General features: G+C 40.2%; 1 protein-coding gene across 1 annotated transcript; it reads right to left on the bottom strand.

The window, feature by feature from the left end:
* Window positions 1-508: 508 nt before the first annotated feature.
* Window positions 509-26,070, bottom strand: nol10 (nucleolar protein 10). The gene is made up of 21 exons (XM_010892372.4): window positions 25,880-26,070; window positions 24,901-24,946; window positions 24,689-24,787; window positions 24,493-24,570; window positions 21,881-21,918; window positions 21,648-21,784; window positions 21,354-21,419; window positions 20,967-21,027; window positions 20,758-20,843; window positions 20,065-20,143; window positions 19,804-19,953; window positions 19,172-19,238; window positions 18,140-18,192; window positions 11,294-11,420; window positions 9,835-9,914; window positions 9,608-9,706; window positions 8,239-8,331; window positions 6,832-7,008; window positions 6,384-6,682; window positions 5,035-5,137; window positions 509-1,031 (listed from the first exon to the last, which is right to left on the bottom strand). Exons 1-21 carry the CDS (start codon window positions 25,943-25,945, stop codon window positions 870-872), a joined length of 2,166 nt encoding a protein of 721 aa, XP_010890674.1. The 5' UTR covers window positions 25,946-26,070; the 3' UTR covers window positions 509-869.
* Between the last annotated feature and the right edge of the window lie 1,163 nt (window positions 26,071-27,233).

Raw genomic sequence — 27,233 nt, forward strand, 5'->3', positions numbered from 1 at the left:
AGGCATTTTTGTGATGGAGAGCTCAATAGTGCATTTTCTTCTCAGAACGTACCAAACTGTTGATTTGGGCAATCCTAATGTTTCTGCGATCGATCTGATGGAATTTTTTACCTGCTTTTCGCTGCTTAATTGATGAAGAAATAAAGGAACAGGCCACAACTGTCCAATAAACAGCGTTTGAGTCAATTGTCCAATTACCTTTGGTTCCCTTGAAAAAGAGGGGGCTACATAATAAAGAGCTGTAATTCCTAAACCCTTCCTCCACGTTGGATGTGAATACCCTCAAGTTAAAGCTGAGAGACTGCACTTTATAGCCCATATTCATTATTTAACTGTAACCTTAATATATCTTGGTGAACAGCCAAAATAAAACGTGTCACTATCTAATTATTTGCGGACCTAACTGCATTTTTGTATAGCTGCTTCACATGACTTCCAGTATATTAATGCAGTTATAACTAAAGATCATGAGGCCACTAAAAGAACATAAAATAGACCAGGGGAAACATTCATGTTATAAAAACAGTTTATGATTCAGGGACATTGCATAATAAAATAGGTTTCATATGCACTACAAGACAGTGAGGATTGTGAAGCTAAAAAGAACAAGGTGAAGGTCCAGAGCTTCTCATGGACATGTATAAACTGCATACACAACACAATCATACATTTCTCACCTCACTGATAATACACACTGTATTCTTCCATAACAGCTTCACCAAGTGACTTTCACATCGGTGTTACTGGACAGGTCACAATCGGTCAGGTCACGTTTGCATCAGACAGTAACAAAGGGTCACTTTCTTACAAATAAGGCTTCAAATAAGTTGACTTCGGTCTACTTAATCTTAGTGGTACCCCAAAAGGTCTCAGGAGTGCCCCCTGCCTCTACTACCGCCCCTGCCTCTAAACCCACCTCTACCTCTACCCCTGCCTCTCTCGCTAGACAGGTGTCCTGCGGAGCGCCTCAGCTTCTTCCTCTCCTCGTGGTGATCACGCTCTGCCTGCTGCTGCCGCTGTTGCTGCTCAGACTGAGGAACATCATTGAGGAAGGAGAGGGAGAGAAGGAAAGAGTGAGAAAGACATACATATTTTCAGCTAGAGCATAACAAAGCAGTGTCCTGTTTAACATTTCTCTAAAGCTTTCCCGTTAGACAACTTGTAATCAATGACGACAGTAATTTTAACAGCTCACACCATAGTATTTGGGATTAAGCCAGCAGAAAAACTCAGTCTCTCAGCACATAAGGAAGCCTTGGGCCCACCAAGCTTTGCAGCATCAGTGTCCCACAGTAAAAACCAATGTTATTGATTTTTTTTTTTTTGTAACTGAAGCATTTTTTTTTTAAACGAGCTGATGCAAAATACAAAAGTTCTGTGACAAACCTTTTTGTGTGACAGACAAATACAAAATAGCAGTCAAACAAATGGTCATGGCATTTTCTGTGACATTGGTTGTCTACCGAAAGTAACATTACACACTTTACAGTAGCAAATGGAATTAAATCCTCATGCTTGTAATTATTTTTTGCATGTTCAGGAAAACACAGAAACTGACTAATGTAAACATTTTGAAGCGCTGACGAGCACTGACTGAGGGTTTAGCATTTGTTTGCCTTCTGGTAGCACTTGGCTGCTGTATTCACAAGTAAACGTATGAAACATTTCTACCACCTGATTTTTTTTTTCGGGACACTTTTTTTGTACCCACTCTGATTTAAAAAAAATCAACAGCCACGTGAATTTTCAAATGTGAGTCATTTACGTTCCCCGACGGTAACAGATACAAAATGGTTTTCACCACATTTTTATACCCCAAGCAAAGCCATGGAACACAGACTGAGTACTTTTATTTATACAGGGTTCATTTGTACAGTAAAATTTAAGCAGTTTGCAAGCACTTATAAGGTGCATTGTAAATGGTTTCTAGCACATTGCATTTTTTGAATACCAAACCGCATCTAAAAAGGCATATATTTCTGCACTGAACACAAAAGTAAATGATAATTTCATTTTAATTGAATTACCCGCATTAGATGTTATTGTGGTGTAACAACTCACATGTCATGTAAACTTGGTATTAGGTTATGTATTACCTGGCTAAAATATAGCCAGAAAATATGAAACGGCATCCGTCAAAATCAGTAAACAGCAATACACATTAACTTCAGCTTCATTATATACAGAGGTTAAATTGGGCAGGATGCAGAGGGAACTGAAATCCTGATCAAAACCAAACTTAGCGGAGCTTAGCTCCCATACCACCGCTGGCCAGCAGTTTAACATTTTAGGTAAAACTGGCCACTCTAACCTATAACCCTCTGCACACACTCTCTACTTTCACAAAGTGGCTGCTACAGATCGCATTCATTTGTGGAGACCTAATGTGCAGGCAGAAATGAGAGAGCGCAAGAGGCTGTGGGAAAATGAAAGACTAGCAGTCCAATGTTATCTTGTTGTACTGTGTACTCTGGTGCATGAGAAATAAGTTGTTAACCAACAGGGGATGTCTCTTTACATAATCAGTGTGTGTGGTCATAGTGGTGCACTGTCTGGATGCTGAGATTATTATATTGTGTGGTCATAGTGGTGCACTGTCTGGATGCTGAGATTATTATATTGTGTGGTCATAGTGGTGCACTGTCTGGATGCTGAGATTATTATATTGTGTGGTCATAGTGGTGCACTGTCTGGATGCTGAGATTATTATATTGTGTGGTCATAGTGGTGCACTGTCTGGATGCTGAGATTATTATATTGTGTGGTCATAGTGGTGCACTGTCTGGATGCTGAGATTATTATATTGTGTGGTCATAGTGGTGCACTGTCTGGATGCTGAGATTATAATATTGTGTGGTCATAGTGGTGCACTGTCTGGATGCTGAGATTATTATATTGTGTGCGGCAGTGCAGCCGACAAGAGCACCTTTAAGTGATTTGCAACAAAATGCCTACTCAAATACTGAATTATTTAGATTACTAAGAAATCTTTCATTTACTAAGCCCACAAATATCGTAGACTAGCTAGAATACTAAATAAATGAATTAGGTTAATTGATATGATCTTATGTTTGGTAAGGGTTACACAAATATATTTCCTATATTGGCTGACAACATGTAATTATTGAGAGAGATAGTTTTGCATGCCAATGGACTATGCATATCTTCACCATTGGGCAGGTGACACTGGAACACTAGTTATTTAGACTAGCCCAGCATTTTCCAACCAGGGGTACTAGGACTTGAGAAGACCCAGAAGATCACAGGCTTGCTGAAAGGCTTGTGGGCACATGTTGGTGTACATCATGGGTACAAGGCTAAATCTATCTGGTGGTAAAGTAACTGAAAAAGGTGGGGAACCACTGGACCCATTTCCCATGCTTTAACCTAGGGCCTAGCCTACAGGTTTTCTGTTCTACCAAATTTGTGACACACCGCCATAGAAAAACTGAATATTTTTATGAAATACAATATTTTTCCCATGCTGAGTGCACTTTACCATTGCGTGCAGTTTATAGTCGCACCAGCATCAGAGCAGAGCAACAACGTCCTGCACCTGACGTTCAGAGTATCAAGCTAGCGAGTGAGGTCAAAGAACTGTAACTGGCTGTGTCTGTGCACACGCACGTTTGTATTGAACTATCCGTGAGTGGTTGTCACATTGATATGAAGAAGGTAGCCATCATCAAAGCAACAATCAAAGGTAAGAAAGGCAAGCTTGCTAACCAACTGTCACAACTCGATAATCGGTTACAATAGATTAGAGTCATGCTGGAAACATTAGAGATTCTACAGCAACAATATGAACTCCGGTATTCGTATTTTGCATTCAAAATGTATGAGGTGAAATGTTATATACATTTGGCAGCATCAATAAGACTTCCGAATTTGCCTTCAAAATAAGTTACAAATGTAATGTGAAATCATGAGGCACGGTGCGCTACATCAAGCAAAAGTGAATTTTCGACCTCCTCTTTATCCCCCAATGCAACACACTGTACTGTACATGGAATTCATATTGCCTCACAATTGAGAGTGAGTACTTAGGTTATTATTAGAGAATGACGTTAAGAAAATAAAGTTGACAAGCAAGAGAGACTGGTTTACAGGGAGGATGGATCAAGACTTTTGTGTCGCTGCATGTCGGCCCGCAACCACCCCCACTGTTTGGGGAAAAAGTAAGGGACACACTGCAATGCTTTACTTATATTAAAGTATAGATCAAGCTGGTGTGTAGGTAAGTCTTTGGTATATTCCCACCCAACGCTGCCACCATGATAAAAGGGCTCCCTAAATTCCCCAAAACCCATTTTGACTCCTGAAAACACACCTTATTCCACTAAACACACAAAAATCATCAGTGAACCTGAGGTGCCTTTTCTTTGCCCGATTTGTTTGTCTGAATTAATTTGCATTTGTCACTTAATATTTCTAAATGCTTTGATTTTTTTCAAAAACATTTAAAAACTGTTTAAATGAAAAGTGCATTGCTAACAGGTGGGGCTACACAAACAACTATACAACAGGTGTGACATATCACTTCATATTATTTGAAAAAGGTTAAACCTACAACTGGCACTGCAGGTTAGTACTAGCCAGCATGACTGAAATGAAACCTCCACCTCTTTTTGTAACTCACCTAATTGACACCATCTCCATTGGGTGAAACACTCTGGGCTGCCAAACGAGCCCAGAAAACCCTTTTCCCACTTTACAGTATAACATCAAATACACACAAACAGTAGCCGTTAATGTCTAGACATTACGGTAAATATCCTACAGTGTATCGTTGGCACGACTTGACAGTGCAGACTGCCATTGGGAAACCTTTCATGCAGACGTTTGGGTGTTGCTTCTCCATACTATATAATTACATATTTTAGAAACTATCATTAACACGGCAGCCCATTTATCTGCAGACATATTCCCTAGATAACTTTCACAACCTTGGTGACAAAAAAAATTGACAGTCAAGAAGGTGCACACTTTAACTGACTTATGGCCTACTTATTATGTAATAGCATCATGACTCACCTTTTTTAGGGTGAAAGTGAACTGTTTGCTGCCAACAGCTGTGTCAGCCACATTTACTGTCCCGGACCGCTCCTCCAGCTTCAGACGCTCCTCCAGTGATGCTCTGTCAGTAGATCCATGCATAACATATCAGCATGGAACTCACACACAGGTCAATCAACAGCCACACACACACAGACAGACAGAGACAGACAGACAGAGACAGAGACACACAGATAGAGAGACAGAGACACACAGATAGAGAGACAGAGACACACAGACAGAGAGACAGAGACACACAGACAGAGAGACAGAGAGACAGAGAGACACAGAGACACAGAGACACACAGACACACAGACACAGAGAGACACAGACACAGAGAGACACAGACACAGAGAGACACAGACAGAGAGACACAGACACACAGACAGAGAGACAGAGAGACAGAGAGACAGAGAGACAGAGAGACACAGAGACACAGAGACAGAGAGACACAGAGACACAGAGACACAGAGACACAGAGACACAGAGACAGACAGAGACAGACAGAGACAGACAGAGACACAGACAGACGCTCAGACAGACAGAGACAGACAGACGCACAGACAGACAGAGACAGACAGACGCACAGACAGACAGAGACAGACGCACAGACAGACAGAGACAGACAGACGCACAGACAGACAGAGACAGACAGGCGCACAGACAGACAGAGACAGACAGGCGCACAGACAGACAGAGACAGACACGCGCACAGACAGACAGAGACACGCGCACAGACAGACAGAGACACGCGCACAGACAGACAGAGACACGCGCACAGACAGACACACTTCTCTAACATTGTGGGGTCCAATTTTCCACTTTTTTCAAGATCCACTGTATGTAATGCAGGGCTGATAAATTGGGCTGATACGTTCATTACTTTGTCCCGCCAACTTTTAGCTGAGAATCAAATTAGCCAGAAATAGCTTACCAAAAAGGTTGTCAAATAATTGCAGTGGTAATTCATAGGTCAACCTTCCTTGCTTATATTTGGACCATGCCTATATTTGGCCCATGTTCTAATTTTTACTGCTGCTTGCAGCATGTGTCCACCTGTCAATACAGTGATGGATGAGACAGCCACAGGTCAGGCCACATATATGCCTTTTCCAGGGAGCTCGCAGTCACACAGACTCATGTTTCTGTGCTAATTATTGTACCGGCAAAAAAAAAGTACTTTATGTTCTATTATATACCATGTGACTATTTGTAAAAATGTATAGTAAAAACATGAAAATGTGCAACGCTTGTTTTGGTGTGTGCAAAATGTTCTTAAGACTAAATGGTGTAATCAGACTTTTCCTGAAGGATGACCTCAACTCACTTCTGCAACTTCTGCTTGTGTGCCACGTCCCCGAAGCTGCGGAACTCTTCACCAGCCTTGATCTGGAAGAAGCGGGGCTGCTGACCCGGTTTCCGACCCTGGGTTTGGTTCTGGGCAGAGTCCTCATCCAGCAGAGTGGTGTTACGGTCCTGCTGCTTCCTCTCCTGCCGCCTGCGGTCCCTCCCCTCCTCATATATGAGGCGCCTCTGCTCCCGGACTTCATCCACCCAGCTCTTATCATCATCAGAACTCTCATCTGAGCTGCCACGCCCCTCTGTCTCATCCTCTTCATGGTCCACCTCCATTTGCAGAAAGGAAGAGGTTGGGGGGGTAACAATGTAGAATTAGAATGGGGAAAGGTTTTACTTTTAAAGCCAAGTTGCATGTTAGTTTAATCCTACCATTAAACAGCTTCATTTAATTTAAATGTAGCTATTTATCCCCTTACCTTTTCACCATCAGTGGCCTGTTTGGCTAGAAGCTGTAGCTTCTTCCTCCTCTTCTGGCCCACTTTGGACACAATGGGGTTAAGCAGCCGGAACTCCTCACTCTGCTCCTCTACCTGGTAGTCTGGGTTCTCAAACATCACCTGGAAACGCTCGTCGCTAAGGATGCTGGGTAGAGCCTAGTGTAGAGAGAATTAGTAGAAGATTTGATTAACAGTTTTGGCAAGTGACACATTTTCTAGATAAGCATACTTGATTTCAAATGCCAAATTACTTTAGAAATAAAAAGACATCAACCCAGCCTACAGATTTGAGAAGTGTACATTTATTGCAGACCAGTAGTGAGGGCCTCAAAATGACTTTGGTCCACCAGCCAAATCACTGGTAGAGAATCTCAACCCTGTGCTAATCACTGGTAGAGAATCTCAACCCTGTGCTAATCACTGGTAGATAATCTCAACCCTGTGCTAATCACTGGTAGAGAATCTCAACCCTGTGCTAATCACTGGTAGAGAATCTCAACCCTGTGCTAATCACTGGTAGAGAATCTCAACCCTGTGCTAATCACTGGTAGAGAATCTCAACCCTGTGCTAATCACTGGTGGAGAATCTCAACCCTGTGCTAATCACTGGTGGAGAATCTCAACCCTGTGCTAATCACTGGTGGAGAATCTCAACCCTGTGCTAATCACTGGTAGAGAATCTCAACCCTGTGCTAATCACTGGTGGAGAATCTCAACCCTGTGCTAATCACTGGTAGAGAATCTCAACCCTGTGCTAATCACTGGTGGAGAATCTCAACCCTGTGCTAATCACTGGTGGAGAATCTCAACCCTGTGCTAATCACTGGTGGAGAATCTCAACCCTGTGCTAATCACTGGTGGAGAATCTCAACCCTGTGCTAATCACTGGTGGAGAATCTCAACCCTGTGCTAATCACTGGTGGAGAATCTCAACCCTGTGCTAATCACTGGTGGAGAATCTCAACCCTGTGCTAATCACTGGTAGAGAATCTCAACCCTGTGCTAATCACTGGTGGAGAATCTGACTAGTAGTGTAGTAATGTGTCACTACTCAAATTAACATTGAAAAACGACCAAGTCACCCAAACAATGTACTTAGCCAAGAAACATTTTTAAAGTAGAAATAAGTAATGAAGACATTTCTTAAGCAGAAATAACCTTTTGCAGGGCTTCTAAAAATGAGTGTTTCATCCCTTCATTTAATGGCAGACTACAATGCCGACATCTATTGCCGCTGCCCTGCATAATTGAATAAAGGATTTGTAGTACAGCTACTAACCTGCATATATTCATACTTGACTTTAATACCAACATCTATCTGCATTTGGCAGTTTTTAATTTTAGACTCAGACAGTAGTAAGTAAACTCAGTGTGTGTCTCTCCAACCTTGCCCTTCTTCTTCCTGGTACACAGTTCTGCCTCGTCATCTCCCTCCACCATCAGTTTGAGAGCCAGCTCCTTGTTCACCTTGGGCAGCTTCTGTCTCAGCAATACAGAACATTCATTAACACAAATCAACATTCAGTATATACTATAAGTAACGTGATCTGCATAGCAACCGGGGGGTTACATAGATATATATCCCTGAGCAGAGTTGGGGAGTAAGTAATCTGTTATATATAACGAATTACAAAAAATCCATAACTTACAAATACTTTTGCAAAAATGTATGATTACTTTTGCATTACTTCAATTGAAAAAGATTAGGTGCGAGAAATAATCACAACATGTTTTGTACTTGATATTGTTTTCAAATGTTTTGAATGATAATAACAATTGCACGCCTCACTTGTGTGTGATCATCATGCGAGGAATGATGGGCGCGCAGACTAATGACCGATGAAGCGCTAGTTTAATTTTAGTTGGTCAGGGGGCTGGTAAAAACAGAGTATAATATTAGCCGACCCATATAAAATGTGATTTAGTTATCACCTACCAACGCATCTTTTTGAGAACAATGCAAACCCCCCCCCCCAGGTTTCAAGGTTTATTTGTCAAATGCACCAAACAATGCCAGGAAGAATGGAACTGAACAACTCAGACAGGAATTGTTTAGAAGATTAGGCAAATATTTGTTAGATAGCTGTAAAACGATGCTGCCTTCAAAATAAAACATTGTGGAATATATCACGGATATTTGAGGAGAAAAGGTGTGTTGGGAAGCACTCTGCCAAAGGATGATTGTATTTGATTTAGCCAACTTAACTTGGTCCATACAGGTAGGCCATGTGATTCTGCCTGCTTTGCATCTCAGACAATTGCGTTCATTGGTTAGCATTGGCTGCTGATGACTTTCATTTTAAGCTAAGAGTGCAGGTGTATAGTCACAGTTTACTTATTTCATTTACGTTGTGAAAATCCATCAATGGCAGCCCTAATAATCCCATGTTACGTTCACTTTAGTAAAACGTATGTGTGCGGGTGCTCACGATTGCAAACGCTTTTCCTAAACACCTCTTAATTTGAAAGTAATCTAAAAGTATTGCAAAGTAATCCGATTATGTTACTGAGTTTGAGTAATCAAAAAGTTATGTTACTGATTACAAATGTGGACATGAAACAAATGTGGAAACTGTAACGGATTACATTTAAAAAGTAACCTACCCAACCCTGTCCCTGAGATGGTGAGAAATATTTTGTTCTATCCTTCATCAAGACTATTAACTGTAATAATGAAATTGTGCTCAATTACACCATATTCTTGTGTGTCTGAATTAATTAACTTTCCAAGCTGTCAGAGTTCTGTATATCACACCTTGATTTGTACTCTCTGGGCCCTGGAGTCTTCGATCTTCTGGCGAATCTTGTCTTTGCGGTAGTCCTCATACGCAAATGGATTGGCCATGGTCTTAACCTGGGAGAGTCACAGAAAACAGACACAAAGTTCTATAAATTACAATAAAACACCTATATAATATAATCAATAAGTAAAATGCAGATTGCACCACAAAAAGGAAAAACATATTTGGACATACAACCTACCTTGTGGTACAGTCTGATGTCCATGAAGAAGCCATGCATGTAGGCACGCAGGAGAGCAGATCCCACCAAGTGGGACAAACCTGTTGAATAAGTAATAGTAAGTAACATAGATTAACATGTCTGGTTATACAGTGAGGTCCAAAAGTATGATTATGATTTCAAATGATCCCAAACTGACTGACCTTAAAATATCACGGATCAAAACAATTTATATTTTACACTAAGGAACATATGCCTAACCATCCTGATTTAAATAGTCTTGAAGGAAAACATGGTTGAAATCGCTCATTGATTCCCAATGTTGAGCTTGAGCAATTCTGTTAACAACTGATAATAGGTTAAGCAAAGTTAGAAGAAAATTATTCACTATTATTGGCTTCTAAATATGCTTCCAACAAGTGTTACCTCTGTGAAGTGAAGTAAAAGATCCACATATTTATCATCATTTGATATTAACTGGAAAAGAAAGCTACATGGAAAGAGTAGTAAGTAGTGTAGAGAAACAATTTCATAGATACAAATGTATAAATACAATGAGGAAAATGGGTGTGTTGAATTTCAATAGCACTATACTTGTAACTTTACATGTAATGGTAATGTTACTTTGTACAAAAAGCTATTTGTTAAGAGATTTTTTTAGAGAGTTAAGATTCTCCAACCACCATTTTCTCAACTCTGAATGAATTATAGTTAGCGCTTAGCCTTTTCAGTCTCTGCTTAGTTCCCTGTAAGATCGCGTTTGTTCAGGAATGTGTGGGAGTGGTGTCATGCAACGACTGTGTGTGTGGTAACCAGTTGGACCCCCCCCTCCCCAGAAATCTCACTATCCGCCCGGGTGCCTGTCTGTTACATAAGAGGGACACATTTCACAGCTGCACTGAACTGAACTCCCCTTCCCCCTCGGTTTCTTCTCGGTCTCTCCCTGATCTACTCTACCCCTCCCTTCCCTTTCAACTCCACTCCACTACTCCCTGTCTACCTCCCCACCCCTCTCTCTCCCTCTACCTCCCCATCCCTCTCTCTCCCCTTTTATCCTTCCCCAACCAACCGCCTTTCCCCTCCTTGTCACTTGATCTCTTTAGTGCTGACCTAAGCATTCCTCTGTTCTTTCAACCCTTCTGTCCCCAGCCCCTTCATCTCTAGCCCCTCATCCATCTCTTCAATCCGCTTTCCATTCCGCCAGTGTTTCCCCTACCGTTCATGTTTAGGCATAACTTGTAAGCCTAGCCGGTTTGGCCCCAACCTGCCTAAAATCTAAATGGCCACCACTCAATGACAAGTTTAGTGCTGACAGCCTAGGAGGATTCCTCTGGAACTTTAGGCCAAAAACAACTTCATTTCATACACAAGCCCATACCTGGTACGATTTATGCAATAACCACTTGTATTTCTTAAAGGAACACATCAAAGATATCTGAAAGAAATGATGACAGTAGCACCATATCCACCCGCCTCTCACCCAGGTTTTCCAAGTCCTTGCGGGTGACAAACTTGTAGTCATCATAAATGGTATTCTCAGGGCTCTCCTCCAGCTCCTCTGTAAGGTTGTCCAGGAACGAGCACCAGCGAGGAGCAGGCCCCAGCGACTAGAAGGTAGAAAATGTGAGAAAGTAGAAAATGAATGTGGAGGAGACAAAGAATGAAGAAAAAGGATTCAAATTCTCTACTGAACAAAATCAGTATGAAAATGTAAATAACATCGGCTAAATGACTCAAATGTTGAAAGTAAAAAGTATTCCAATATTACTAAGATTTTTTCAGGGAAAGAAAGGGTCTCAGGGCCTGGAGGATGAGTCAACAAAAACCGGAAGAGTCTTATTTGATTGCATTCCCCAATGGCCGTGCGACAAATGAATGCCAGTGGGTTCAACCCAAAATTACGTGTTCTATCAATTCAGGGTTCAAAGTCTCCGGAATGTTCCCTTCCTCAGTGTAATCATTCAGGAGCCATTGGCAAATATTCACTTCAAAACTTTGTCCTGCTCTACTGTAGACAACTAGGAAGGCATCTGAAAACTACCAGAGATAAAAACTCAGAAAGAAACAAGCTCTCTTGAAATGGAATCATGATCCTGCCACAAATCCATGAATGATTTATTAGATGAGTAAATCTAACAAGCTGACAACTTTGTGTTATATTTGAGGTTGCCATTGATGTTCATAGCATACCTGGGTGAAAATATTAGCTATTTATTCAGGGCAGTTTGAGCACTGATGTGTGAATGTTTGACATCTGCCTTCATTTTCTGCCCAAGTATTTCAGAATCTTCAAAATTGTAAATAATGTGTTTGCTGTTAACAGATGAACGCAAAGTTTCAGTGTTTGCTCTATGTAGGACCAAACACGTGGGTTAATGCCTCGTTGTAGTTTACCACCACAGTGATCTAATCAGTAGTTGATACATGGGACAGTACTTAGAAACTAAGTGTGTCAGGGTTATCACATCATCTTTCTAAACAGAGATCACTTTACAGTGTACACACACACACACACACACGTTTGTACAGCTACCCTCATGGGGACCAGAAAATAGAAATTGCGTGCTACCCTGCCCTAATCTTAACCCTAAACCTAACCTTAACCTCAATAAAGTAACATTTATGCCTAAACTTTACCTAGATGTAATGCCTAACCTTAACCAATTCTAACTATAAAATCTATTGGAAGTTTGACCTTAAACATAAACCGGAAATTTACTTTTGCCTCACGGGGACCAACAAAAGGTCCAATGAGTCAAATATTTTTTCTTCTGGTTATACTATACTCATTGGGACATTCGGTCCCGATGATTTCAGTAAGACCTAACACACACACACAACTTTGAAGTGTACACAAGTATTTGTTCAGCTTAGAGAAACTGGGTATACACAAGATTATTCATAACCCAACAAGGACACTTTTATATGTGAAACCTGATTTTGTTAAAAAATAAAATAAAAATGTAAAAATAAAATAATAATATGCAGGTGTGTTTATTTGCAGGGTTAGTGCACACACCAGAGAGCTAAGCGTGCCTTGATTCTAGGCTTTGCACTTGGTTGTCTGTTGTTGGAGACTGACAACAAGAGGTCCAAACAAGTGTCAATGAATGTCAAGCTGCTCATCATTAGGTCAGAATAAATCAGCCAAAACATGGTCAACAACCTGGTAGACTAAGGAAGACCACTAGTGGAAGAACAAAGAATAAGGAACACACCTTAGATGAGTCAGCCACTACCATTTCAGATTACTTCACCAGCCGAACTGAAAGGTGTGTGAAAAAAGTTCAACCCCCCCCCCCCCCCCCCCCCCTTAAAAGTAAAAACAGCCTTTGGAAAGAAACATTCATTATGGCCAGATGAAACTAAAATATGTACAAGAATGATAGCAAGGAGAAAGTGTGGAGAAAATCAAACTGACATTACAACTCATCTGTCATATATTGTGATGGTGCTGTTCTTGGCTCACTTGTCGTCACTGATTAAGTAATTGCTGACAACAGTAGCAAATAGATTCTGAAGAATACAAAACCATTATGTCTTGCTTATATAAAACTAAATAGCTTTTAACGTCTCAAAGTGGTAAATTTCCCATATGCCAACATGCATGCACACACGTTAATGGCTATACTATGGCTATGCTTGTGACAACCAACATAGTGTTGAAAATGCTGACTCCCAACAGCAAGACACATTAACCCAAGTTGTCAAAAAATGCATTGTAAGGCCTAACATCAATATATTATTGTACAAAATGTTCATCTGCCCAAATCATTTTGGCACCCTAAAATAGGAGGCCTATGCATAAATATGCTGTAATTTCTAAATTATTAATTAGATATGGATGATAATTGATTGATGAAATTGTTTTAAACTCAAATGAAAGCTTAAAGTCTGCACGGCATTGTATAATTTCAAATCCAAAGAGATAGAATTGCCACTGTCCAATTCTTTTGTAGTTCACTGAATATAGGTTACTGGCATCAGTAAATTGCCAGGGATGTATTCACTCCGCCAAATAAAACATTATAGTTGACAGAATGAATACACCCTGGCCTTAGGTTTTTGCATGAGACGACAATGTACCACCTAAACTAATGGTTTAACAATCATGTCTGCAAACTATAACCTACTATAAGTACTGCCTGTGTAATGTGGTTAATTAATATAAAATGTGTCACATCAATGCATAACAAAACAAAAACAAAAAATGGTAGTATTAAAGGGTCATATATTTTTCACTGTAAAAAATAGAGAGACTTCACGGGGGGTAAAATGCAAGTGTTGAGCAAGACAACTAAATCAAAGACAGCTTGCTTTTCTATGGGGTGAGGCAAAAAGACGTTTGTTGTAGCCTATAATTAAACTTAATAATGGAGGACATTAAAGTAAATTATTTTCATTTTGTAAAGCACCTTGTTTTTCTTAACCAGGCATACAAGAAAGCTGGTGGGTTATAAGAGTTAAAGTGGAGCCTGCCTGACATTCTGCCCACACCAAAGCGCAGCTCACCAGCTGATGAAGGCTGTGTGGCAGATGAAATGCAAATTTCCCACTGCTGAACAGAACATCTCTGAGCATCTGGTGTGGCTAATATTAATTCTCCTTAACATAATATCAGAGCAAATGGGGGTTCAAGCTCAATTCACAAAGGGGGGTACATGCTCTATTCACAAATGGGGGTTCAAGCTCTATCTACAAATGTTTGAAAAGGAGTCTGAGTCACCAAGTCTGGAGTCACTTTAAAATCAAGACTTGAGTACAGGACTGACATGCTACAACGACATGGTACAATGACAAACAACCCCATTTCCAAATTATATATTTTTTTGCCAGTGTATAGGTCCAGACTTGTAGTTTAGTCATGTGCATCATTTGTCCATAGGTGAAATGAATAAGCTGTAGAAAAACTGAGAGGAGTTTGGATAAATATGACATTTTCTCCAGGTGAATAGACTACAGGTCTCTCCCGGGAGTTCTAGTGTGGGGCTAATGAGTTCATTTCAAAGCCACATTATATCAATATTTCATTTTTTAAATATCACGGTTATCGTGAATACCGGTATATCACAACATCCTTAGGACAAAGACAACATGTCAAATGTAGAAATTTAAACATTTTATAAAATGTTTTATTTGATGCCAGCAACAAGTTGGGACAGGTGCCTGTTTACCTCTGTATTGCATAACCTCTTCTTTTAACAATACTCTGTAAGCATTTGATAACTGAGGAGACCAATTGCTTTCTATTGAAAGTGAGATCTATTCCCATTCTTGCTTGATACAAGATTTCAGCAGCTCAACAGTTTGGGGTCTCCTTTGACGTATTTTTTGTTTCATAATGTGCCACATGCTTTCCATGGGTGACAGGACTGGACTGCAGGCAGGCCCATTTAGCACCCAGACTCTTTTACTAAGGAGCCATGCTGTTTTAATACATGCAGAATGTAGTTTGGCATTGTCTTGCTGGAATAAGCAAGGCCTTCCCTGAAAAACACATTGCTGGCATCATATTCTGGATAACCGCATATGTTGCTCCAAAATCTATTATATATTGTTCAGCATTAACGGTGCCTTCGCAGATGTGCAAGTCACCAATGCCATGTGCACTAAAGCACCCCCATACCATCACAGATGCTGGCTTTTTAACTGTGCGCAGATAACAAGCCAAATGGTCCCTCTCCTCTTTAGTGCAGAGGACACGGCATCCATAGTTCATAAAAAGAATTTGTCAGACAACAGGACGGCTTTCTTCTCCGCTTCAGTCCATCTTAAATGAGCTCAGGCCCAGAGAAGGTGGCAGCAGTTTTGGATCTTGTTTACATATGGTTTCTTCTTTGCATGTGAGAGATTTAACTTGCATTTGTGGATGCAGTGATGTACTGTCTTCATAGACAATGGTTTTCGGAAGTGTTCCTGAGCCCATGCAGTGATTTCCACTATTTCTCCAAATCTTTTAATGACATTATGTACCGTAGATGAGATCCTCAAACCCTTTGAAATTTTACGTTAAGAGACATTATTCTTAAATTGTTGCACTATTTGCTCACACTGTCTTTCACAGAATGGTGAACCCCTCCACATGCTCACTTCTGATGATTACAGAGAGGATGGATCTATTTTTAAATACCCAATCATGTTACTGACCTGTTGCCAATTGACCTAATGTGTTATGAGATATTCCACCAGGTTTAGTTTTTCAGTCTTATATTGCCCCACCCTTAAACATGTTCCTGGCATCAAATTCAAAGTGGGCATATATTTTTCAAGATGTAATTTTGTTTTCAGTTTCAGCATTTATGTAGTCTTTTTATTCTTTTCTATTGAATATAGGGTTAAAATGATTTGCACATTGCATTCTGTTCATATTTACTTTTTATGCAAAAGGGGAAAAGGGGGTTATACTACAATAATACAGTGTCAACTAGTGGTCTCACCCACATTTGTGTATCGTTGACCTGTGACCTGAACCTGGAACTAACGGCCAAAATTCTGTGTACAAATGTAAACCAATCCACGCACACAACTTGCTCCAGAAAAGCCAACTCGACAATTCAAACACGAACATGTTGCCTGACAAAACTGGTTGCATTTATACAAAGCTATTTTAGAAATATGAGTCAGATAGTGTTTGTTTGTGGACAGTGACTTACATTTGTGCATTTTTTTAACGTTTCCAACTACGCATGGGAGTTTAACGCTGTGTATATATGAATCAAGGTTTACAATCAAGGATTTGCTGCTGTGTATTTAGGGATCACGGTTTACATGTGTGGATTGCATGCTGTGTATTTACGAATCAAGGCTCACATTTGAGTTGTATGCTGTGAATACAAAATTTTGGCAGTATTTTATCTCCAATGTGCTCTCCTGTTCTTGTTTACTCATAAACCCCCCCCCCCCCCCCTTTTGAAGTCCATCTCCACTTGAGATAGTGAACCTTCACTCCTCTACCCCAATGTGCTTTCAGGTGGAGGTGATAAATGGAAGAAAAAAGGTGAGGATCTTAATGGCACACTTTCTCTTCAAAATGCATTGGATAAGGTGAGAGTGGAAAGATTGACTCAAAGCAATGCAACTGAGACACTCCCCAGGAGAGAGGAGGCAAGCATGTGACTTGATTTCAAATTTGAGTCAATGACTGAGTGACAATGAGCTACCATAACACTCATACCCTGCCCAGAAACAGCCTCTAGTCCCTACCCTCCAGAGTCTAAATACTTGACGGTCTGGTGGTTGATAGCTCCACCTTACTGGTATTTTGGTAGTATTGCTCTCACTGTACTCAGAGTGTCTAGGGGAATATATTAAATAAACAGTCCCAGACTTCTCACGTATTTCAGACAAAGAGCTACAAACGACAGCCAAAATAGGTAATATGGTCTAACTCGTGAGGCCATCCATATTTAATAGTTGTTCTTTTAACATATTGAACTGTTGCAACTTCTCGTAAATCCATTTAAAAGGCTTCCCTTTCAATGGATTTCACTTAAAACAAACCAAAAGTGTTTCCTTGGCTATTTAGAAGTTTCCTTTCATTGCTGTGCATATTGATTTGCACTGCTGTTAGCTTGACATACAGACCACCTACCAGACTGACCAGGAAACTGTGGGTAACTAGAGACCTGTACAGCAAATTCAGATTGTTAAATTGAACAACATGTAGAAAGTAACTGTTTTGAAGTGTTTATCTGAGAAACACCAGAATGTGTTGGTTAACATATTTCACAATGTTGCCCTTTTAACACATTCACTGCATACATTTCCTAACTCAAAGAGGACTAGGACCTGTCACACAAAAGTGGCAATGGTCAAGAAGGATGTTGTCATCTACCAGCGTAGTAACAAACCCCAGCCAACCCACCGGAACCTAATCTGTTGAAACTATGACAGATCATGGATTCAACCCAGTAACTGTCCAAGTGTATTAAACTCCAGGCTTTCTGCCGAACCATTTCAGTCAGTTGACCGTTTACAGTAACAAAAGTTCAATATGAAATAATCAAAGCACTGAATTTGAAGCAATTAATCAATACAATAATTAATAATATATTTACAGTTTCACAGAAAATATTATATCTGTGTTATATGGGGGGACTAGAAAGACGCCAAAAATACCACACCAAACGCCTTTAAAGGGAAAACATCATTTCGTGCCTTCTCTATAATGCCCTGATCTGTTTGTTTTCAATTCAAACCAAAAGTAAAGCCATTTCATTGTGATATTTATCTTCTAAACAACACGTGTGACACTAGGGCATACAATACTAAGGGCAACCCAAACTATCAACTGAGCTTAAGGGAGTGTGGGGATGGTAGAACTCACAGGGATGTAGAATGTATTCATCTTGGGGGCTTCATTGGCAGTGAAGAGCATACCTGAAGTTAGGAGAAACTCAATTTATTTTCATTTAACACATTAAGTTAGCCAAAGTAAAAACTAAGGATATGTGAACAGGGGCGCCCCGACCCTTGCCTAGCAGTGTTACAATCCTAACTGCATGTATATGCAGAAACACAGCCCACATAAGCATAGGGTGACAGTAGCAGGTATGCAGGCAGTAGACAAGACAGAGACAAAACAATCCAATAGTCTTAGTGCGTTTTTACATTTGAAAATGCAGGTTACCATGATATAACCATACCACCAGAAATCCTCCTTTGTCTACAAATCATTTATTTCAAACGGTTCCTGGGATTGTCTGACTATGTCAAATAACAGTGATTATATCTTTAATGAACCTATTAAACAGTTTAACTCAAGTTCTCACTAAAAACTGTTATAGAATAATATATGATTACAGGTAGAAAAGCTGTCAGTGGATATAGTCTCATTTCAAAAGCACAATCCAAGCTCTCATACAGTAGTTGATCCCTGGTGCCAGAGTTAATTTCGTCACCTATTTTAGTCATTCTTAGAGTTTTTAGCAATATACTAAAAGTATGCAACAGACAACAGACCTAATTACATGTTTTATTCTGCACATGATGTAAGGACTTAAGACATAGCCTAAATGTGCATTATTTCTTAGAAAGAAATTAATAACATTTTCTTTATGAAAAAAATATTACAGCCATCTCTTACTTCCATCATTTGCAAAATCAAACAACATTGTCCAACAACAGTGGACCTGTTGTCCATAGTTATAGTAGAACAATAAAACCAAAAACAGCTAAAATGACATAAAGCAGCCAAAATGAACACTGCCTGGTGCATAAGTGTGTAGGATTTGTTACTAAGGTCAGTTGGCACCATCTAGTGGTAGTTGAGCATAATGGTAAATAAAGATTAGTAAAAATGAATAAAACTTGGTACAGAAGTAATGTGTACAGTGAGCGGCTGAAAGGTAATTCTCACCAGATCCGGGGTAGATACACATGTCGTTGATGTTGGCCTCAGGCTCAATGGAGGAGAAGACTTTCCCCTGGGGTGAAACAGACCAAAACTATGACTACAATGTCTGTACTAGCACAGTGTTAGTTTCTCTGTCCACCTATTGTCTACTCACTTATCCAATGGCATGACATCCGCCCTCCAACTAGCTTGGCTGAGATTTTAGCTTGATACATAATAGCTAGCTATCTATATGAATTGATTTCCTAGTTTTGATTTTCAATCACAAGGTAGCCTACCAGCCACATTAAGGTTTTTGATCACTGTACTTGTGAGTTTGATTGTATTGGCAAAAAACAACGGCAGTATTGAGATAACCTGGAGATATGACTGGAGGCAACAAATTATATACCAGTCTGAATTATGTTAATCATGGACTGAACAGCATTAATCTATTCTGTCAATAACGCCTTAATCTACATAACAGAAATGAGTCAAACATTTATTTATGTACACTTCCTACATAGATTCTCAGGAATAAATAGTGAATTTGATATGTCAGACATTTCTGGAAAGTTGTTCCACTGGGACATCTGAGCAATAAAAGTTGTCATACTTCCAATCTGTCAAAATGAATCTGAATGTATGTTTTTTACCGAGTCTTTGTTCCAGATCTTGATGATCTTGGAGTCTGCAGTCAGAACCAAGTCTAGGCTGTCCTGGAAGTTCACAGACTTAATAGGCAGGCCATAGAAATGGTCCTTTACCAGCAGGGGACGGCTGGAGCGCAGGTCGTAGAGGAGGGTCTACATTAGCAAACAGACAGATTATCGGTGGAGAAGCTTAAAGGATGGGATTATTTAGGCACTATGTCAGATTCCTTATCTATTATATAACTCCATGGTAAAAGTTCATACCTGCCCAGTGCTGGTTCCTACGGCCATAGTGAGAGAGCCATTAAACTTGAGTGCGCTGACTGACGGCAAGCCCTCCACTCTAAGAAAAGAATCCTCCGGATCATTAGTAATTGCATTTGCATATCGGAAAATTAAAATGTAGATTTGACTTAGTTTAGAATCTCTCTTGGAGTATCAACTAACCAATCTGGTGATCTCCTAAAACTGATTAATTTATCGGAAATTCACTTTGACAAGTGGGATATACTGTTCAGTTTTGAAATGAAACAAACAACTCATTCCACCCTTTGGTAGAAATACAATGATCAATCTTAAAACTGTCTGCAGAATACCGATAGCCAAAACATAATTATCAGCCATTTAAGAAGTTAAAAACATAAAAAGGTGATGTTCCATCTGTTCTACATTTTTTCTTCATTTTTCATCTGATGTAATTTATTTACACAGAACAGTGGAGTCACAATTAAATCCTTGCACACAAGACATTCATATTGCATCCAACAAAATAGCCTGAAAACCCAAAAGAAAGTATCAGCACTTAGGGCTTACATCAACTTAATAAACAAAAAGGCCATAATCAACTGCGTCAAGGCCAATTCTCCCACATCAAAATAAATACACTAGGATGGGAGAATGGGAATCACGGGAGTTAAGCTGTGTGTAAACCCTGAAGCATGGGACTTTTGCACTTACTCGGTTCCCTCTGTAACACTGCTCAGGGCACAATCCAACATCCCCACCCGACTTCGTACACGAGGGTCCCAGCATTCAACTTTCCCCTAGCCACCAACAACACAGAAGTTATGGTTAGACACACGGGCGTGCGCACACACTCACCAAATGTTGGAAAGTAGGGTTCAGGTTATGTTCAATCCCTGTACAGGCACATAAGTTCAAATTACCTCAGCTGTTCCTGAGGCCAACAGATGATGGACAGGGTTGATGTCACATACATTGTGCTCCCTAGGCAGAAATAGATATGATCACACAACATACTCACTGCAATCTGGAAATAATGTAAACTGTACTCTAAAAACTTAGTGTACTCTGAATGAAACTCAAAATGAGCTGCAATTTAAGTCAAAGTCATAAAACAAAGGAATATCAAGTAATGATAGCAAAATGTGTTAAATTAAAAAACACTGATTCTCATTCCAATTTGTTTTCACATGGCACTGTGGATTTTACCATCACACATTTGACTAACTTTAACTTTAGTTAATTGATTAACAAACTGTATGTACATCTGCTCTCACAAGTAAAGCATTGGGGATTTACAGTATACTTACACGGCATCGGTTTGAAGTGAGTTGAGGAACCTGCCTTGCTCCAGATTGAGTCGGAATATCTCTGAGCTGAGAGGAAAATTCAGTTTTACTGTGGCATCAACAGTAACAAAATGTCAACACAAATAGGGAATCAAGACAGTGAGTATGGTTACATTCACACAGTATTGACATTATTGATAACCTTATTGACAGTTTTTGTTTGACACTTTTTGAGCATTTGTATTTAGAAATCATTAGTGTTCATGTAAACATAGTCATTAAATGGTCCGCAACAGTGAGGCTTTTAACCCTTACCTTGCACCAACAAAGTAAAGGTCACAGGAGGGGTAGTGGTAGGCAAAGTCTCTACCAAACTTGGGAATGCGCGTCTTGTAGTAGTGCCCATGCTGTGAGTGGAACTCCACATACCGGTTACAGTGAAGAAACACCAGCTACACACAGACACACAAAATCAGTTCACACACATCCGTAAAAAAATATCTAAATCCATTAGTTAAAAACAACCAAGGAAGGTAAGGGCGTCTTACCTTTGAGTAGTCATCAGACAGAATGTCAAAAGCCACAACTGTGAGAGGGAAAACGATTTCAGAAATAGCTTTAAAAATGTATACACTACCATTCAAAAGTGGGGTCACTAAGAAATGTCCTCATTTTTGAAAGAAAAACATTTATTGTCCATTAAAATAATCAAAACTATTTAAAACATCAAATTGATCAGAAATACAGAGTAGACATTGTTAATATTGTAAAGGACTATTCTAGCTGGATATACAGCTGGAAATGGCTGATTTTTTATGGAATATCTACATAGGCATACAGAGGCCCATTATCAGCAACCATCAGTCCTGTGTTCCAAAGACACGTTGTGTTTGTTAATCCAAGTACATAATTTTTAAAGGCTGTGATTGTTAAAAAAAATTTTGCTATCACGTTAGCACAGCTGAAAACTACTGTGCTAATTAAAGAGGCAATAGAACCGGCATACTTTAGACTAGCCAAGTATCTGAAACATCAGCGATTGTGGGTTCGATTACAGGCTCAAAATGGCCAGAAACAAAGAACTTCTGAAAGTTGTCAGTCTATTCTTGTTCTAGCAAATGAAGGCTATTACATGTGAGAAACTGCCAAGAAACTGAAGATCTCGTGCAATGATGTGTCCTACTCCTGTCACAGAACAGTGCAACCTGGCTCTAACCAGAATAGAAAGAGTGGGAGACCACGGGGCACAACGGAGCCAGAGGACAAATACATTAGAGCGTCTAGCTTGAGAAACAGATGTCTCACAGGTCCTCAACTGGCAGCATCATTAAAAAGTACCCACAAAACATCATGGCCAGCATCTCGGAGTTGCCTCTTCACTGTTGACGTTGAGACTGGCGTTTCACATGGTGCTATTATAAGTCTCAATTTGTGACTGGTGTTTGGACTCAAGTCAGTTACATGTTGGAATATTGTGTCGACGATACATTGCATCCTTTTGACAATATTGTTCTATTAATCTTGTGTTTGCTCGCTCGTATCTGCACAAATGTATAGAACAGAGAAAAATACATTTCAGCACATTTCCATGACAACGCAAACTCTTTTTCTCACCAGTCCTGTCCCTTGACAGCAGACATATGGTGAGCAACAGTTGGAACATGGAATTCTGTGTTTGTGTGAAAATGTTTGTCCGGCTGTACTGTACTTATATATTAAGTTCAGCCAAGTAGTTGGTTTCAGGCCTGTAAGCTGTCATTACTGGGCCCAAGATGAACAGGTACCATCCCTGAAATAGCTGGATACACTTCAAAAGGAAGCCACATACTTCAAAACAACACCAGGGAGGAAGACACCAGAGTTACAGATGACCAGGGAAGCATGTACAGTTGTGCTCAAACGTTTGCATACCCTTGAAGAATTGGTAATATATGCACCATTTGTAAAGAAAACATGAGTGAGCAGGCAAAACACATGTATTTTATTTATTATGGGATTTACATTCAACTGTAGGTAATAACAGAATGGCACAATCATAAATAAACTGACCCCTTTTCAAAAATCTGCATACCCTTAGTCCTTAATACTGTGTATTATCAGTGACAACCGTGCAGTCATTTGTAATAGTTGTCTCTTGGCAAAATGCCTCCAGGCAAAGTCTTTGGTCAACTTGCATGAGCCACAGGTTTGAGATATCCCCAGTGTGGCTCAATGATATTAAGGTCAGGTGACTGATGACCACTCCAGAACCTTCCCTTTTTTCTGCTGTAACCATTGGAGGGTCAACTTGGCCTTGTGCTTACGTTCATTTTCATGCTGGAAAGTCCAAGAGCGTGATGGCAAGATGCTGCATTCATCTTGCCAACAATTTTCACAAGATTCCCTGTCCCTTTAGAGCTCACACACACCCCAAAACAACAATGACTCACAGTGGGGATGGTATTCTGTTCACTTTAGGCCTTGTTGACACCTCTCCAAACACAGCGCTTTAAACATGAAAGCTCTATTTGGGTGTCCTGAGGTGACTTGTGGGTTTTTCTTTGTATTCATCTGGCAGTTTCGGCTGAAATCTTTCTTGGTCTACCTGACCTTGGCTTGGTATCAAGAGATTCCCAAATTTTCAACTTCTTAATAAGTGATTGAACAGTTCTGACTGGCATTTGCAAGGCTTTGGGTATCTTTTTATATCCTTTTCCATCTTTATAAAGTTCCATTACCTTGTTACGCTGGTCTTTTGACAGTTCTTATCTGATCCCCATGGCTCAGTATCTAGCCTGCTCAGTGCATCCACGTGAGAGCTAACAAACTCATTGCCTATTTATATACAGACACTAATTAAAATTTAAAAAGCCACAGGTGTAGGAAATTCACCTTTAACTGCCATTTCTACCTGCGTGTCTCCTTGTGTGTCTGGAACAAGGCCAAACATTCATGTGTATTTGGGTGATTTCTGTTATCATTATGATTTAAAAAGGAGCTAAACATCTGTGATAATAAATGGCTTCATTGGACACTATCCTAAAACTGATCACTATCCATGATCAGTCATATTTTCAAAATCAATGCCAAAATGTCACAATTTGTGCCAGGGTACGCAAACCTATGAGCCCAACTGTATTAAATTAACTTGAAAAAATAAAATGAGAGGTCTACCACATACCATCTGAATCCAGACACCGTTCAAACTTTAAGGATAACTGATACGTGTCATAGCATCGGATCCTGGGTTTGTATGTGCCTGAAAGGATGTTAGAAGAAAGCAAAAAAGCAATCACAAATTTTACGAGTACTGTCTGCACTACCGATATACTAAATGGCTCATTTAAAATGACAGTGACAGCAAGACAAATCCTCACCAGCCGCTAGAATGAACTGCCCATCCCTTGACACTTTAATGGAGGTGCACACGGTGGGCATCTCAAAATCCTGGATGAGTTCGATCCTGCGTTGGATGTCTGAAAGAAAATTAGGGAGGTGAAGCCTGAGAGGAGCAAATAAAGTCTTATCGCTAACCTGGCAATCTAACTGCCCATACCGTAGCCATTATAAATAATACTGGAATACTCACCAAGATCATTCTTTTGCAGTGCTCTTTTCTTCCGATCTGACAGCCACTTGGAAACAAATATTGAAATGTGTTTTATCATGTACTCTGGTTAGTATGACAATTCTAACTTTGCACATACCCAATGTCACAGCAGTTAATATACAGTAACCATTCATGCTTGAAGGCACTATTTTAGGATAACTAGATGACTAGCTGAACATAAACCTACTCTAAGGTAGCTGAGCCATGCAAAAAAAAGCATCCTGTCAAACAAGGCATGTATATAATCTCTATTGACTTTGTGGTGCAGCTGGTGAATTTACTGCATCCCTCGTTATTAAGACACTTGTTTTTCCCCTGGTAGTCCAAAGAGTACAAGTTCCTACAGAACAGGCTTAGTGCTGCCACCATGGTCTGGAAATGAATCATTTGAATTTATTGTAGATGGACTACTTAGAGGAAAATAGATATTTATCAACTTTGTTGTTACCGAGGGACACATTACATTTAGAGTCGATATATATTATATACATGCCTTGTTGAAAACGTGGGAACTTGTTTTTGCTGACCCCGGCTACCTTTAAGTATTTACCCCCAGCCTATGACTAGGATACCAAATAAGGATGTCAATAGGTAAATATCTGATCATTGATGAGTTTCCATAGTGGAGACCAAACCTAGATGTTTAGCATGCCATTTAGCACACGCTGTTATTCAGGGAACCCACAACCCCAGCGTTGTTTCAGCTATGTGTCATGCCCTACCAAATGAACTACACGGGCCAACTTAAGTCTAGAGTAGCGCATTAAACAACGAATTGACAACGCAATTGAATATGTACATATTAGATATCAAAAGTAGAACGTTAGAAGGAGCTAACTGCACTTTCCCCAAGCTAGACAACGTTAGCTTTCAAAATCTAACAAGTAAGTTAGCTACATAGCTTGCCTTTATCAACAGTACTGTACAGTACTTACTAAGGCAAGCTTGTCTTTCTTACCTCTGGAAGAGATTTTCCGTGGCTTAAATTATAAATCTTCACATCATTAACACTGGATGTCTGCATTGTAGAGGCTATCAAATATATTTTCTACTCATAGCAATAGGTGTGCGTTTTGACCACCGGTAAAAAAAAGTATTCCCCACGTTGCTACAAACAACAGGAAGTGTTGGTCTTCACTTTTAGTTCCGTCCGTGTGAGACCGTTGACTACACAATCAAATGGTCCGGGGTCGTCACAAGCAGCGCCGTAAATCCCGCATATGTCTACTGTGTCTATTACATTTGTACACTGCTGAAAACATTAAGGGAACACGTAATCAAGTATAACACCAAATCAATTAAACTTCAGGGATATCAATCTGTCCAGTTAGGAAGCATAAGCAATTGTGAATTAATGTCATCTGTTTTGGTTCAAATGAAAGTGACAACAGGTGCACCTGAGGTGACAACAAGGAATGGTTTTGCAGGTGGTGGCCACAGACAATGGCTCTCCTTATCCTTCCTGACTGATTTTTCTCTTGTTTTGCATTTTGCTAGTGTCCTTGTCAATTCTGGTAGCATGAAGCAGTACCTGCAGCCCATTCAGGTTGGACAGGTAGTCCAGCTCCTCCAGGATGGCACATCCATACGTGTCTCCTGAGCATGGTGGACATACCAGAGAGACGGGCCGTTACACGAGGAGAGCTGGACAGGGCCAGGGAAGGGCATCATTTCAGCAGCAGGTCAAGTATCTGCTCCTTTGTGTGAGGAGGAACAGAAGCACTGCCAGGAGAAGCACTGCCAGATCCTCAGACACATCTGCTGGTGCAAGTAGGCACTGGGTTCCTCCTGGTGCAGGGCCATGTAGCCAGGTTGTGAAGGCAGTTCCTGGATAATGCCATTGACTGGCCCTCATGTTCCCCATACCTGAATCCAGTTGAGAACCTCTGGGACGTTATGTATCGGTGTATCTGACACCACCAAGTAGTACCACAGACTGTCCAGGAGCTCACTGATGGCCTGATCCAGGTCTGGGAGGAGATCCCACAGGACACCATCCGTTGTCTCATCGCATGCTCATCTCATCGCATGCTCAGATAAAGTCCGGAGTGCATACAGGCATGTGGTGGCCATACACACTACTGAGTCACATTATGAGATTAGTTGGAACAGCCTGTAATTTTAATTGTTAACTTTGATTTTACGAGTGAGTTTCAATCCAGCCCTCAGTCGGTTGGGGATTTTGGTTTCCATTGACCGTTGTGACATCATTTTGTGCTCAACAAAGATTTTGATCTTTAATTTATTTTGTTTCATCGAGTTCCAATGTGTGATTTGAGTTTTCCCTTATTTTTTTTGACCAGTGTATTTCA

The sequence above is a fragment of the Esox lucius genome, chromosome 15, assembly GCF_011004845.1.
Source record: "Esox lucius isolate fEsoLuc1 chromosome 15, fEsoLuc1.pri, whole genome shotgun sequence".
In the NCBI taxonomy this organism is placed as follows: Eukaryota; Metazoa; Chordata; class Actinopteri; order Esociformes; family Esocidae; genus Esox; species Esox lucius.

What these genes read in the sequence shown, in the direction of transcription:
- nol10 (XM_010892372.4), bottom strand. Translation starts at nt 25,945, where the DNA reads ATGCAGACATCCAGTGTTAATGATGTGAAGATTTATAATTTAAGCCAC. An exon ending in TGTCTGATGACTACTCAAAG is followed by an intron (nt 21,785 to 21,880) that starts GTAAGACGCCCT and finishes GTCTGTGTGTAG; the next exon opens with CTGGTGTTTCTTCACTGTAA. An exon ending in CAAGGACTTGGAAAACCTGG is followed by an intron (nt 9,915 to 11,293) that starts GTGAGAGGCGGG and finishes CTTATTCAACAG; the next exon opens with GTTTGTCCCACTTGGTGGGA.